The following is a 14,770-nucleotide window of genomic DNA, read 5'->3' as shown; positions in this document are numbered from 1 at the left end:
TTCAGAAGAGGCCATAAGTTAACTAATTGGATTCTTATTATGTGTTCTTTTTTGAACATTTCGTTTTCAATACATAGCTGAAAAACTGAACATCAGAGTTTCATAACATTATAAGGCCACCTTTTTGGGATATCATCAGTCTTCCGTATAAAGTAATTACAGGCTCCTCCTGATCTAACGTAAAATCTGGCACTCGTCAGTGAGCAGAGGGAAAAGCGGAGAAATTAGGAATGCGAAGTCCAGTCCGCAGTTTGCGGCTCTCTCAGCGGTTCTCAGGTTTCAGCTCGGCGCGTGCTCTGCGCCTCCTGCTTTGTGTTGTCAGGCAGAGAAAGACGGCGCGCCATTCAGGGTGGCGTGTGTCCTCGTGCACAGACGCAGAGTCGGCGCGGAGGAGTGAAAAATATCTAGTTAATTTACTGTCTCCTCTTAAGTAGTCGACTAATATTTATAATTTCGTTACCATGTCGGTGGGAGTGGAGTCTGGATTTTCGAGCGAGGAGGTCTTAAACAGCCGCTTCCCTCTCCACCGGGCTTGCAGGGATGGAGACGTCGGTGCCTTGTGCTCCCTCCTTCAGTGCACATCAAACCCGGCCGACCTGACGGTGGAGGACACTTTCTACGGCTGGACGCCCATACACTGGGCTGCTCACTTCGGAAAGGTATCGCTTCTGTCCGCCCGAGTTTTACTTAATGGATTTTTTTGGGTGAAATGTTATCCAGAAGGAGCGTCGTCGCTCTCCGACATCATGAGGCTCGTCTCGGCCATTTCCTGATGTTTCCATTAACTGTTAACTGATGAGACGAAGAACCAGCCGTCCCTGAGTGAAGGCAGACAATGGACCGTTGTTAAAGCGATACTTTTCTCCGGCTAGCTAGTTTTCAATGAATTGTATTAGTATGCGCCAAATTGTAGGTACGTTTTTACGTAGTGTTGAACAGGAACCTTTTTAATATTAACTAATGGCTTTAGGCGATAGGTTTAACACGAAATTCTAGCATTACAAGAGCCACAAATGTTAGCTAACGAGCAGTTAGTTAAATTGGATGTAGCCTCGCGGATTGTAGCAGGTTTGCGGCTAAAACGGGCGGTAATTCAAACTGCTTTCAAGCCAACTCCCGGCGCTAATGACTCATTTTAACGAAGTGTTTGAGTGTAAAAAATACTCGTGGTAAGACTTGTTTAACAAACTGCACATTAGAAAAGAATAGGCCTCACGTTTGTACAGAGACTGGATTCATACCCCGAGGCAAAGCTTCGATAATTGGGCCTCGAAAACCCAGTCAGCCCACATAGGAGTGCTTCATTTTTGCCCTTTTTCGGCTGCTGTAACACACTTACTTGTCTGCACCTGCCCAGTGTCTCAGAAAGCAGATAATGGACCTGTCTGACTGTGTGTGCATTGCACTTGTGTCTTCACAGCTGGATTGTGTGATGCGTCTGGTTCAGGTGGGCTGTGGTGTGAACGCGGTGACCTCCAGGTTTGCACAGACGCCCACTCACATTGCTGCTTTTGGGGGCCACCCTGAGTGTTTGTTATGGTTGCTTCAAGCTGGTGCAGATATTAACAAACAGGTACGATATCAGACCCACTCTCATCCTAATTCACAGAGTTTCCTGGAGTGACATGTAGACTGTATTTGTTACAAAGTGGGACAACAGGAAAACATAATAGAAAAAAGTGAACTGGTTTTTATGTAAAACAAAAAGGAAGCGGTGGAGAGGGCGGGTGAAAAGAGCAGAGGAGCATGAGGGGTTGAGCTCAGATAATCCCATTGGAGAGGATAATTCAAATTTGGGGTCACAGCCCTGGCAGTGTTGCTGCTCACTCCTCCATTTGACCCACCAATGCCCTCATGTTCCATTCATTCATTTATTTCTTCAGCATATTTCCCGAAGCAGCCGCTGTCAGACTGAGTGCCTCACTCATCCCGTCTTTTCCTCTCCATGGGATTTCATGCACTGAGGCTATATTTTATGCTCCACTGCACTACTGAGAGGAATCAGATTAGTGGGGCACGGTGACATAACATATTATCGTCATCAGGAACCACATTGCTTTGCAGTTCCCACTGAATCTGCTTAGCGTCTGTGGAAATAAACACAAAGGAACGTTCTCAGATTTGCAGGCCTTTTTCTCTTGAGTGTGTAGCATTTTATCTTTCCTGGGATTGGGCAGTAGGAAAGTGTGATATTTGAGCGCAGCCTACATTGCATTGTGGTTGGAGAAAGCTGCCTCACTGTCCCCCCTCTCCCTCCTCTTCCCTCTGCTGCACTCTTACTAATGTGCAACTGTAAATGTGTGTGTGGGCGGCAGTAATGTCTGGGTGAAAAGTTCAGGCTCTGCCCTGCAGAGTTGCACCCTTTTATAATTTCCAGTATGTGCTTAGGATGCAGTAATATGTGATACATTTGATAAATACTTAATTGGTAATGTCTGTGTGATACATTCTATATATAACTGCAGTCTCTTGTCATCACTCAGGACTATGTGGGCGAGACGCCCATCCACAAGGCTGCTCGCGCGGGCAGCCTGGAGTGTATCAACACTCTCTTGATTCAGGGAGCGAAAGCTGAGTAAGTCCTGTGACCAGTCCTGTGTCATCATTTCTTTTCCTCTGTACTATCCAGCGACTTAGTTACACCTTTACAAGGGATCGCCACCAAACTCACATCAGTATTGTTGTGAAGTCTAAATGTTTTCTTCTGGGTTTTTTTTTTAAAAAGCTGCAAATATGTGATCTGCAACATTAACAGTGCGGGTCTTAAACATAAATTTGTGGAAGGTGCAGAATGTAATTACTAAGATTAATTTTTTGATATTATATTATATTAGCTCCAGCCAAAAGGAAAGCTGCTATAAAAGCGGTTACTTTACTTTAAATCAGTTCAGTTTGTGTCTGTATATAACTTTAAACAAGATTTGCGCAAAGGACTGAATTAGTCATTCAGCTCAACAAAATAAAATCATCTTTGTTTTATTATTTATGGGTTCATTAGAAATGTACACCAGACAATGGTGTAGACATTTACATCCTTGAAAATGTTTTTAGTTGTTAAAAAGATGCATTTTGTGAAACGGTAATAATATAGCAAAGTTGGCTTGTTTGACATGTTAAACATTAAAAGAATTGGTGGCGCTCCCTTGAAAATGTGACACATTTTGTTAATCCTTAAAAATTGTTGTTTTTCATTGCAACAATTTGCATTAAGTTGCTCTCTGTGTGTAACATTATCAGATAAGACATATTCCACAAGTACCTGCTTGTGTACTTTAATAAGCAGATGTTTATTATCTTTACAGTCTGCAATACTTCATACCTGTTACAGTAAAAGTTGATTATTAACTCTGCACGGCGTCTTTCATCTAGATGGATGGCTTTTTCAATCCAACACCATTATTACACAAACATGAGGGCAGCTTAATGTAAAGGTTGATAAACTGTTTAATTAGTAGGCCATGTTGCATGATCTCTGTTAAATCTAGAGTGTGGTTTTCTTTGTTAACATTTGTTTTGGTTAGTGTCTTAAATACACAGCTTAACTAGGTGACCAAATGCACACTGCCTTTTTATCTGAATACCTATTTACTGTCATTGTGGAAAGGCTGCAAGGTGTTGCATTAAATGAAAATGCATTGATTAGGTGACTGTATTTGGAAATGCAAGATCCTTTTTTTTCCAGTTTTTGCAAGATTGTTTTAGCTGGTCTCATGTCCACTTTTTTCAAGGATCGTTAAACTTAACAATAATCTCTGCATTGAGCACATAATGGAGTTAAAGATAATAGATCTTGCACGATAAATTTAGTTTAGTAGCAGTATTTTAGGAGGTAGACATAATCTCCTCTTGTAGTAATGATCAGTCACACCTTTAAAGTTGTTTTGCCAACATACCCATGTATAGAAAACATTATCACTGTTGTTGGATCTGACGCGAACAAAGAAGTGAGAGGCATGACTTACTTTTCCTGTTTGTTAAATTTAGCTTCAAGACCGGCATGACTTGAAATAACAACAGCTATATCGTTAGATCATAGCTGTTGCTTTCCTAAAGGTCATGTGAATAAGCCTAATGAATTAGGCACTCAGTTTACATACTCACAGCTTATCTGTGTTATGCAGCTGTAAAAAAACAAAACCCTTGAGTTGCTTCTCACTAAAGTAGGTTACCAGGTTTGTACAAGTAGCTTTTTAATGCACAAAGAAATTAAAAGCTGCTGCTTACTTTAGTCTTAGGAGTTTAGATGGTAGACTCAATATTTTTTGTTTATTTTTGTTTTTCAATTATGAAGTCCTGCAGCTTCATTTTCTGCAACAAACTGTCTGCCCTTTCTTTGTGATCCCATTAGAGAACAGAAACCTCAAGCTACCAAGGAGTTTATACGTACGTTAATCTTTTGGTAGTCTAATAAATCTTTGCTCACCAAAAGCTCTCTGTAAAGAAAGTAAATCCCACTGTGAAGCAGTAAAAGTGAGCTTTAGGTATAAGCATGACAATACTGAACATAATCGGAGAGCAGTGCTGACTTTGGGCCTTGTTTCAGTAAAGGAATGCAAACAGTGCTCACACGCCTTTTCAAAAAGTTTTAGAGACACACACACACACCATGCATAATCAGTTCCTCATAGTTTCACAGAGTGCATGTCCCAGAGTCACAAAAAACACTCGATAGAAATGAAACACTAGAGAAATGTTGCACACATGTCTATATCTTTATTGGTAACAACAGATCCAGACACATATTAGACATATCATTACAGATATTTTATTGTGTAAAACTGCAATATACTTGTGATTTTAAACTCTTTGTTGAAGCTTCATTTTCTCCTTGTATAAACACCCTGGTTGCTACGGTTGTCTTGGCAAATTAAATCCACTGCTTTCACGCAGAGAAGCTCAGCAGTGGTTCACGCAGTGTGCATTTGGTTATCAGCTGATGAGTATTATATTTTTTGATGAAAATGATATGTGATTTTTTTTTTGTTTTGTTTTGTTTTTCTCCCTGCAGATCACAGATATTTAGTTTAGTTTATTATCAAGTTTGTTTGTTTTTCATTTATTTAACTTATGACTCAGAAATGTAGCGGGGGCGCAGCTGGAAGGAAGACTTAGGCACAGCAGGTGGGACTGGGGCTCATGACAAAATAACAAATTTCAGCATCAAAGGGCTTTCAAACGTCTGCTAACAAAATGTTCAAGTGCCAACAAAGGCTGACAAAGAAAATAGTCCGCTGTCATGTGCAGTCAATAAAAATTGTAATATTTAGTGGCAAGGCAGCAGATGAACCTTGACATGTATTATATTTGATACTTATTCAGGCAATCAGCCGTTGGTAGCGCTCATGGTGCATTGTATCTGATGCATAAGAGAGAAAATATTTTGCTGGGAAAAGATTTTTGTGTATGCAGTTTATACTATAATAATACAAATCTGCAGTACATAGCAGTATACATCATATACTACTATATAAACTACATTTTATTCTTAGGCTTTTAGGTTTTATACCCTAATTTTAAGTTGTAATGTCCTAATTCAAAATATATATGAAGTCTAAAATACTGTTTTGATAATCTTCTAATTTGAATCTATTAGACAGGACAGACAGCTCTAAATCCAGTCATTTGGAGCTTTGGTCATTTTTTATTATATAAATGCTGTTATTGAAGTCAAAGTTCCTACATTTTCTTTTTGGAGGTCAGCTTGAACATTGAGTCTGCTCTTTGAGATCTATTACTTGAACATCCATCTCCACGTCGCGTTCCTTTCATGTCAGATTAAATCTCCGTGATAGGCATCTAAACACTTCCTTTGCCCTCCGGTCCACTCGCTGCATTGTGGGAGCGAAGCTTCAGTAACAAGCACTTTTTCACTGTGGAGTGTTTTGTACAGGATCTAATGCAGTAAAATGGATTAAGTAGTGGATTATAAATGGTTTATTCTTAATGGAAGCTCACATCAACATTGCCATGGTTATAAAAGAAAAGCAATGTCTCCAAATATTTTCACAGAAGCCTTTGAGAGTACCTTTTTACAGCGAAGCGGCTAAATTATTGTTTCACGCAAACTGGGATGTCCTTGTCACATTGATTATATTAAAAGTGAATGAATGGGTTTTATTCAGTCCTTTAAATCTACATTTTTCATTGAGGATTTTCCTCAGTGAGCTGTTCATCTTCTTGGCTTTGTCTTATGCTTGCTTTGTATTACATCCTCTTGAACACACTTGTCATCTGAGATTTCCTTTTCAATGGGGAGAAGTAATTCATAAATGATAAAACTGTAAGCTTTGACTATATGTCAGAGCATTTTGCAGCTGTGACTGTTTCTGCTTATCTTCACATTTGCATTCACAACATTTTCCGTGTGGAAGAAAGAAGAGGCACATGTGAGAGTATGATGTACTTACAATAAAAGGATCATCTGATTCATTACAAGGAAGTGCTCTTGAAAGCCTTGAATTATGTATGAAATACTTTTATTCCTTTGGCTGTCACTTACAGATGCTTTTATGCATTTTCTTTTTTTTTAATGAGTGTTAACGACATGAAGTCCACCTAAACCTGAGGTTTGTGTTATTTTACTCAGTGGTGTCATGGTTGGATACAACTTGGGTCCTTCTTGAAGCATGCCTTGACGCTCAGCAGGCATTTTGGCAACACCTCTGGGCAACTGTTTCTGCTTCAGTCTAAAACATTGGGTTGACAGCCATAATTCTTACGCAATTCCTTACTGGAACATAAAAACGATTAAATAAAACTCTTCAAAACTTTTCCCCAGTGTCACCGTTCATCATGGTTTTATTTGTACCTCTGTCCCGAGTGCTGACAGGATCAACGTCTTTGGCTCTTTGCGCCAAGTCACTTGAACGAACGCCATCTTATCCTATTATAAATACACTACCAAGAAAAATGATAAGGACATGTATAAGTACTTATAGAACCACTCATAAAGTAGATATATGGTAACTAAATAAATCGGACCCAGCTTTATAAATATGAGCTTTACTTTGCCTCTTGAAATCCAGTATTTAATTTGAATCATAAAACCAATGCTCTGATTTTGGTCTAGAACTCTAAAATAAACTTTGCATTAAAAGTATATATAGTATATATTTTTGGGGGGTAGATTTCTAAGAAATTCTTTTTTGTCATGAGCCTCAAACTGTAAAGGTGGTCCAGAAGCAAACTAGCAGCAGGTAGGCCAGTGCTTAGAGGCTGCCGGTGATGAGCGTAGTGCAGGCATGCTTAGAGCAGCTGAGTGAGATGGGTTAGATTTGCATAACATCATGTACTGAACTGTCTAATGCTAACATCATCCTGTTGCAATGGTTATTCACTGTCATTTCACTGTACCAGATATTTTACTTTATACACAGAAATGTTTTCTTTTGTATGTCACAGTATTAACCCTATACAATATCATAGTCTGTTTTGACATCTAATCTTTGTCACCTTTTCCTTTATGAAAGTGACAATAAGTTTACAAAAAAAGTTTTCTATACTGTTAACAGAAACAGAACCGTACATCTTAATGTTTTGCAGCCATTGAATTGGAAATGACTTGGTTTTTTCAAGTAATCCTAGAAAGGGGGAGAATAGACACTGCTGAGTCTGCCCCGTTCCCTGGGATAGCCGCACTGTTGTGGCATTGAGTGTTCTCACTATCGCTTCCTATCTACACACTGGCAAACTGTTGAGGTATTTCTTGCGGTGATTGGTTTTAATGCTAGGTTTTTTAATGAATCAAAACTAAAGTTTTAGACCTGCATGCTTTGCTTATTATCCATGATTGTTCCTGTATTTAGCCTCTTTTTTTAATTTTATGATTTGTTTTTATTTTGTGAACTAACCATAGGAGTCCTTTAAATGGACAGGGTTAATCACGTGAGTCCCATGTCAACACGTAGCATGATAATAGGCTGCCTCTGGAAGGTTAGACAATAGTTAGAGAAGATGCATATTGTGTGCTTAGGACCGAAAAGCAAAGCATACCAGGCATTTACAAAGAATTAACGCTTCCTTTTTTAAGTTGTTTTTTTGTTTTTGTTTTTTTGTTGTTGTTTTTCTTTTTCTTTTAAGCTATACACGGCTATCTATTTTGTTGGATTAGTGATTACCATAGATGTCAGGTCTCACTAAAGGAATAATGGTTTAAATTATTAGGGAAATAGAAAAGGGGCACATTGTTTCATTTATGTGGAGGGCGATGTTCAAGCTGAGATTTGGTTTGGAAGCAAGTCAGTGCTGGAAATGAAGCCAGAGGGTCTAATAAAGAAATTAGAGAATTAATTTGCAGCAGACTTTATCTGAAAACTTGAAATTTGCACGTGTAGTCGGGCATTTAAAAAGCCTGGCACTCATGAGTGTCTAATATTTAGCATCCTCCTTAAGAGATCCACAACATATATACACATATAAAAAATAAACAAATAACTATAACACCTATAACCTCCTCCCTATCTTTGACCAACCCCACAGCAGAGCTGCAGTAATCTGCAAGTGTCTCTGCAATCACTCATTTGACATTAGACATAAGATTTCAAAACAAGAAGCAACTTGAATATCTGAAGTGCTTTAAAAAGGGAGAGGAAATCTCATTTGGGGATGGTTGAGGTGCAATTTCACCCTTGTCCAAACAAAAGCTTAATCACTGAGTTCCTCTAGACAAGAATTAGGGCAAGTACTTGGTGTACCATTATCATGCAATAAGTGGACCATAATGATTAAGATTAGAAGATGTTAGATTTTTATCACAATAACAGTATGTTATTCTGGTTTACTTAGGGAACAGTTTGTGTTCAAAGAGAGACCAATTTTAACATTAAATTCTTATTTAGTATTATACATAAGAATTTCTATTCCTTAGAGTGAGACTGATCCATCTACCATTTAACATTTAAATGATATTCAGTTTAAATGTAACCTCTTGGATTAATCCTTTGGAAGCGTTAATTTTGAAGGGGACGGGTAATGTGCAACAAGTTTATTGTGTGATTTTTACTTGTTTGTTTTAAATTTTTTTTAAACCTTCAATTCTTTATAAAATGTTTTTTCACATGCACTAGTTCTTGAAATGTTTATTTTTGCACAACTGTTTAGATAAAAATGCAGAGAACGAGCAGTTTCTACACTTAATGAATGACCAAACAGCAGCTGTGTGTTGTAAATCCTGCCTCTTTGTGTGGAAGCTAATATCACCTGGTTTTTAATTTAACAGTATAAACTCAAAGTTCAATGAAAAAAAATATTACTAAAATTTCGGTCAATCAACAACGTGACGATTGCTTTCAAGTCTTTTCCCTTCGTGTTGTTTAAAAAAACAAAACAAAAAAACAGTCCGGAATCGGACGTGGGCCAGTGCTCCCAGTTTTTTGACAAAGACTGAGCTGTTTGCTTAGAGAACTCATTTCACAGCGTGATGACATTTAGGCCCTGAACAACAGCAGTATTGTTTTTGTAACTGAAACAGAGAAGAGAAATTTCCATCATTAGGCTGCAAGAAATATTTTGGTTGGTGGATTATTTTCTGTGTCCTTCAGCAGAATGATCCAATTTTATATTAATAGCACCTTTTTTTTACTATACACTTTTGATTAAGTTTAGATTTTATTCCTGTGTAGTTTGTTTTTTTTTCCTGTCAAAACGTTATCTCCAGGTGAGATTGCTCCCACGCTTTGATGCTGTTTGAAAACCGTAAATTTGTGGGGGGGGAGAAGGGGGCACAGTGCTGTTTGCTCATTCATTACTGCTCCCAGAAAGTTACTTTATCACTGCTGCAACTGGCTATGGTTAACACAGCTGTACACATTGTGCACAAACTCTATTTAGAGTTTTTTCTTTAAATGTTTTTTTTTTAATTCTCTTGCTCATTTTTCTTGAAACAACATGAGGACAAGTTCACTTTAGCTTCACATTCGCAGCAAAAGAAGTGTGCTTTTGTTTGAGTGCTGCAGTTCGACCTTGATTTGTTCTCAGCCTAATCGTTCACTCTCTGGAGTTTCTTCTGAAGATGCATTGCATCATAGTCTTCTCCATCTTCTGATTCTCTGACTCGTCTCTGGGGATTTCGTCACTTTGCGAGTCTGTCATTTTCTTTGCTGACTTTTTTACACGGACATTGACACAGAGAAGACAACATCACTGCGCTTTCAATGCGGCTTTGCAGAAATCCTTGAATATTATCGCCGCTGGAGACGTGAGATGACAACAGCTTCTCATCCTTAGCAGAATGCTCCTTGATGTATCCCGTTTGACGCTGTCCACAGATGTGATCTCCTGTGGATGCAGCGGATCATTTCATACATGTTCAGGTGCACGTCCTCAGCTGTCTTAACCATGCCCGTTTGCAGCAGACGTGTTTCCTTAATTATGTGGAAACAAGTGAAAATTTTAAGTTTCACTCAAGATCCAGATGATCCCAAAGGGATCAATCGTCATCTGTCATGAAGATGACGAAGAGGATGTGAGAGAGGGTAGAGCAGCACAGGCTATTTCTATACATCTGTGTTTGTCTGTGTGCGCGAATATTTGCTTAATGAGTGTGTGCGTGCGCGTGCGTGTGTATGTATGTTTATGTATGTATGTGCGTGTGGGGATGTGTGTGCACGCTTGGGCTTGTCTTATTTTGTTTGTTTTATTTGTGTAAATGGAGCATACAGTGAGTGTTTCTAACACTCCCTTTTCTGTTGTGCAGTATGAGGAATGCCAGTGGGCTGACTGCTGCTGACCTGGCCCACGCGCAGGGATTCCAGGAGTGCGCTGAAATACTCTCCAATGCCCAGAACTTCCAACAAAACATGGCTCAGTCTCATAATGGGGTTTTTCTGAATGGCATGAGCCAGAATGGGTACCACGCTTACCCCACCATCCAGGGACGCAGCTTCTTGAATGGTGTGCCCAACAGAAAAAGGTCTTTTGAAGGCATGGAAGCAAACCCTGGAAAGAAGGCTAGAACTAACGGTAAGTTACTAAGCTGATCAGGTCTGTTCAGATACTTTTTTTTTTTTCCCTGTTACCTTTTAAAGGAAATTGGAACTTTCAAGACATTATTACCCCTCAGCCGCAAAAGGTTGATGGCATAATGTGATGGACACCAAAGTTTGTGAATGCAATGACTCAAGAACGAAACAGTATAGGATTTTGAAATTGATGCCATCGAGTTCAAATCTCAATGACCTTGACCTCAAGGTCAAAGGTCAAGATAACTTGAAAACCAAGTGAAGTAGGATTTTGAAATTGATACCATCTGTGTATCTAGGAGGTTAAGGGATATCATGGGTCTCTGCAAGTATTTACTGTTTTAAAAATATATTCTGAAGTCTTTCCTCCAAAGGGTCTTGTTCGACTTTATTCACATTTTACATGAGTCACAGCGACAGTGTGACACAGTGACTCTTTTTATTGATTATAATTCATTTTCCTGATATTAACTGGTGTTAATGTTAAGTCTACAGTTATGTAATATCATGGATTAAAGCAGTGGTTCTCAAAGTTATTTCTAACATGCATGATATCCCCATGAATGACAACAAAAAAGAATTCAGTTTTGGTGAAATGGTGATCAGCAAAATGTCATCTACAAACTATATTCTTCTTTCATCACATCAGCTTAATTTGTGACTTTATTTTTATCCCACTTATTCATGTAAGACCAAGTGTCTGCATGTATTTGTAGGAAAAACTCTGGGTTAATTGTATCTTCTAAGCAAATATTTCTTTAAATGGATGGAAGAAATATGTCCTGGCTCTCATCTCACTGATTTTTTTCCTCCCGTCTTGGCTCTCAGGTTTTTGCGTGGAACCCAAATTGCTTAATGGGAATGGGCCACTAGATGGAGCTGGAGATGCACAGATGGAGAGCATGAACATGGAGTTGGCAGCGACTGTAACCTCAGGTGGGCCAGGAAGCTTTGCATTTGGGATGAATGGGGTTGCACCATCACAAGGGCCAGGGCTCATGGATCAGGGGGGACCAGCCAGGTCGAGCCCCACAGCTAAAGAGCTGGAGGTCATCACTGTGGCGTCGATGCAGACCCCCTGTCGCTGCACCAACTCTTATGCCTACTTGTAAAGGGCTTGTGTGTGAAATGGCACATTCTAATGTTTCCATTTGTATGTTTGTTGTAAGTTTCTTTTTTGAGTAATGCACAGATATCGAAATACATTTGTTTTGATTTGGTGGAGAGCTTCCTTTGAAGATATTTAGCTGTGTGCGTGCGTGTGTGTGTGCGTGTGTATGTTGTATTTTCTACTTTTCCATGTACCTGATTATACTCTTAAGGAGAAAGGTATTAACATGTGTTTGTTATACAGATATGTAGTCAGTGCATACGTCCAATTATACTGACAGTTCTCGTGTAATGCTTACTTTTTATTAGGTTTATAATAAAAGGATGATTTTGTTTTGCACAATTATACCACATTGTTTGCATTAAAAGTGCAAATGTTTATATTGGCTTCATAAAAAATATTTAGCCACGTCTTATTATAACGCTTATAAACTTGTGCATTATTGTATAATAAGAAATAAGGAAAACTTCATTTGTTACCTGATGTTGTGAACACCAACCTTCTGCTGCCAACACCAAAAAAATAGTAATGTTCAAGTTTGTTTTTCTCCCACTTTAATAAATCAGTAAATATTGTTGATTTAAAATAATATTTAATAGGTGACATTTATGTGAAATTGGTACCTAAGCACTTTTTAAAATATACAGAAACAAAGTCTCTGGAAATTTCGCATTTTATATTGAAGAATAACTTTATGCCAAAGCATATCTGAACATGAATGTAGCTTTTAAAATTTACATAATTCACTGTGCAGCTTTCTTGGAGTTTCTAGATGCCCTTTAGTAACATTTACTGGTCCATGAGAGTAGAATTGGGTTATCCGTCTTTTTCACCTTTGTGATTGATTGGTCTGAAATATCGTGTGTGTGTGTGTGTGTGTGTGTGTGTGTGTGTTGGCGAACTTTTAAAGTTAACTAGCAAGGCTTGCATTTGCGTGTGTTACAGAAGAATACCCAGTGTGTTTTTGAAATTAATATCAGGCCATATTGCAATCGGTCGTTATGTACAAACAGTCCTGCTGAAAAAAAAAAAGTTTGCATGGTTTTCTACACTTTGCAAAAAGCCTTATTTGTTAGGCTGCGTTAAGTAATCCAAATGGTAACTTAATGTACGCTGTGTTCAAATTTTATAGACGCTAAGAGGGGGGGGGGATTCTTTCTGTATTTTGTAGTACTATTTCATGTTGAACATGGTTTCTGTTTTTGTTTTACGTGGCAGAAGGTTTGAGTGTGTAGTCTTTGAATCTGGGGCATCCAGTGTTTTGAGTACTGAGCAGATTTAGCTTTGTACTTGACTGCTTGACATCATTAAATGTGTATAAAGTTTATAAATGTGGCCTTTGTTTTCTTGGTGTATCCTTGTGCTCTTTTTTTCTTTCTCCTGTCTCACAACATCTGTGTTTATTTAAAAAAAAAACAAAAAAAACACATGCTTACGTTTTTCAGATGATTGCAAATGAAAGACTACAAGTGCCAACTATACAGTGCCTTTGACATTTTTTACAATTTGCTTGTGATGTTGGGTCATGGAGCTTAAAAGACTTGTGATTTTTCTTGTGAAATGACACAGAACTAGGTCACAGTGGTACAATGCAAACTGTATGTCAGAATTACTACAGATCAGGACGTGACCTATTTTAAAACACGGTCTTAGGTCAAAACTTTTGAGATTACATAAAACTGGAGTCTATTTCGCAATTTATTGATCTCTTTTTTTAAAATCCAAAGAGTTGGATACCATTTGATGCGTTGAGAGCTGGCCATGTAATAGACATTATTTTTACGTGGCTGCTTATGGAATTGTAGTAAAAAAAAAAGTTTAAATAGTTGTGCAAAACAAAATCAAACCCCCCTGCCTCATTTGTTCTCTCTTAGAGGCAGGAACATGATCAAAACATTTTTTTTTTTTTGCCCTTTTGACTATTTGTTTCATTTACAGTGACAGATGAAAGACACTGTGAGGACTTTTTCTCAAACGGCCCAACAGCAGAAATCCTCGACCACCACATCCACAGCGGCTCACCTGAGATCATTAGCACTGGAGGCAGTCAGGTGGAGCACCTGAAGTCTGTGAAAGCGGAGCAGTTCTATGACCACACCCTCTTCAGCACCATGCTTCTTTACCATGGATCGTGAAGTACAAAAATGATCTTCCTGACAGCTCTTCCTTTTCGCCTGAAACTCATCTAAGCCTAAACAAGCATTCATTCGCCTTAAAGCCACGGCGTGGTCACGTTCATTGAATTTCTTTGTTATTAACAGCAAAGCCACTGTTGTGGATGGGTCTGAAACTGCATTAATAAAGCAGAGTAAAAAGTGGATTTCTGTGTTGTTAAAGAGAAAAAAAGTTAATGTTTAGTTCTTGTTGTGATTTATGCTGCAAATAGCAGTGTTCTTTGAATACACTAAAGTAAGCATTTGAGATGAACCACTGCCAGTGCTGAAGTTTTGTTTGTCTCAATATGATGTTAAAAAATGGAAACACATAAGATGTAAATCATTAAAAGAAAGTTTTTCCAAAGTTTGATTTTTCTCCGTACATCTTGTTCTGCTTCCTGCCATAGATGGCTTGTGTAATAATGTGCATAGAGAACCATGGTATCTTACTTTTTCTATACATTAGATATCTACATTAAAGTTACTGGTGTGCTCGCTTAGTACAGAAAACGCCTTTAAAAGTTGCAGCCTCACGTGCTGCCACA

At 38.4% G+C, this 14,770-nt stretch overlaps 1 protein-coding gene across 1 annotated transcript; it reads left to right on the top strand.

Moving 5' to 3' along the window:
* The first annotated feature begins 279 nt into the window (after positions 1-279).
* Positions 280-14,589, top strand: ankrd10b (ankyrin repeat domain 10b). The gene is made up of 6 exons (XM_003452888.5): positions 280-659; positions 1,421-1,573; positions 2,484-2,575; positions 10,694-10,959; positions 11,787-11,894; positions 14,008-14,589. Exons 1-6 carry the CDS (start codon positions 462-464, stop codon positions 14,202-14,204), a joined length of 1,014 nt encoding a protein of 337 aa, XP_003452936.1. The 5' UTR covers positions 280-461; the 3' UTR covers positions 14,205-14,589.
* Positions 14,590-14,770: the final 181 nt, after the last annotated feature.

The sequence above is a fragment of the Oreochromis niloticus genome, linkage group LG16 (assembly GCF_001858045.2).
Source record: "Oreochromis niloticus isolate F11D_XX linkage group LG16, O_niloticus_UMD_NMBU, whole genome shotgun sequence".
Lineage (NCBI taxonomy): Eukaryota > Metazoa > Chordata > Actinopteri > Cichliformes > Cichlidae > Oreochromis > Oreochromis niloticus.
Note: the sequence above shows the minus strand (reverse complement) of the source record. Positions and strands in the feature narration are given on the sequence as shown.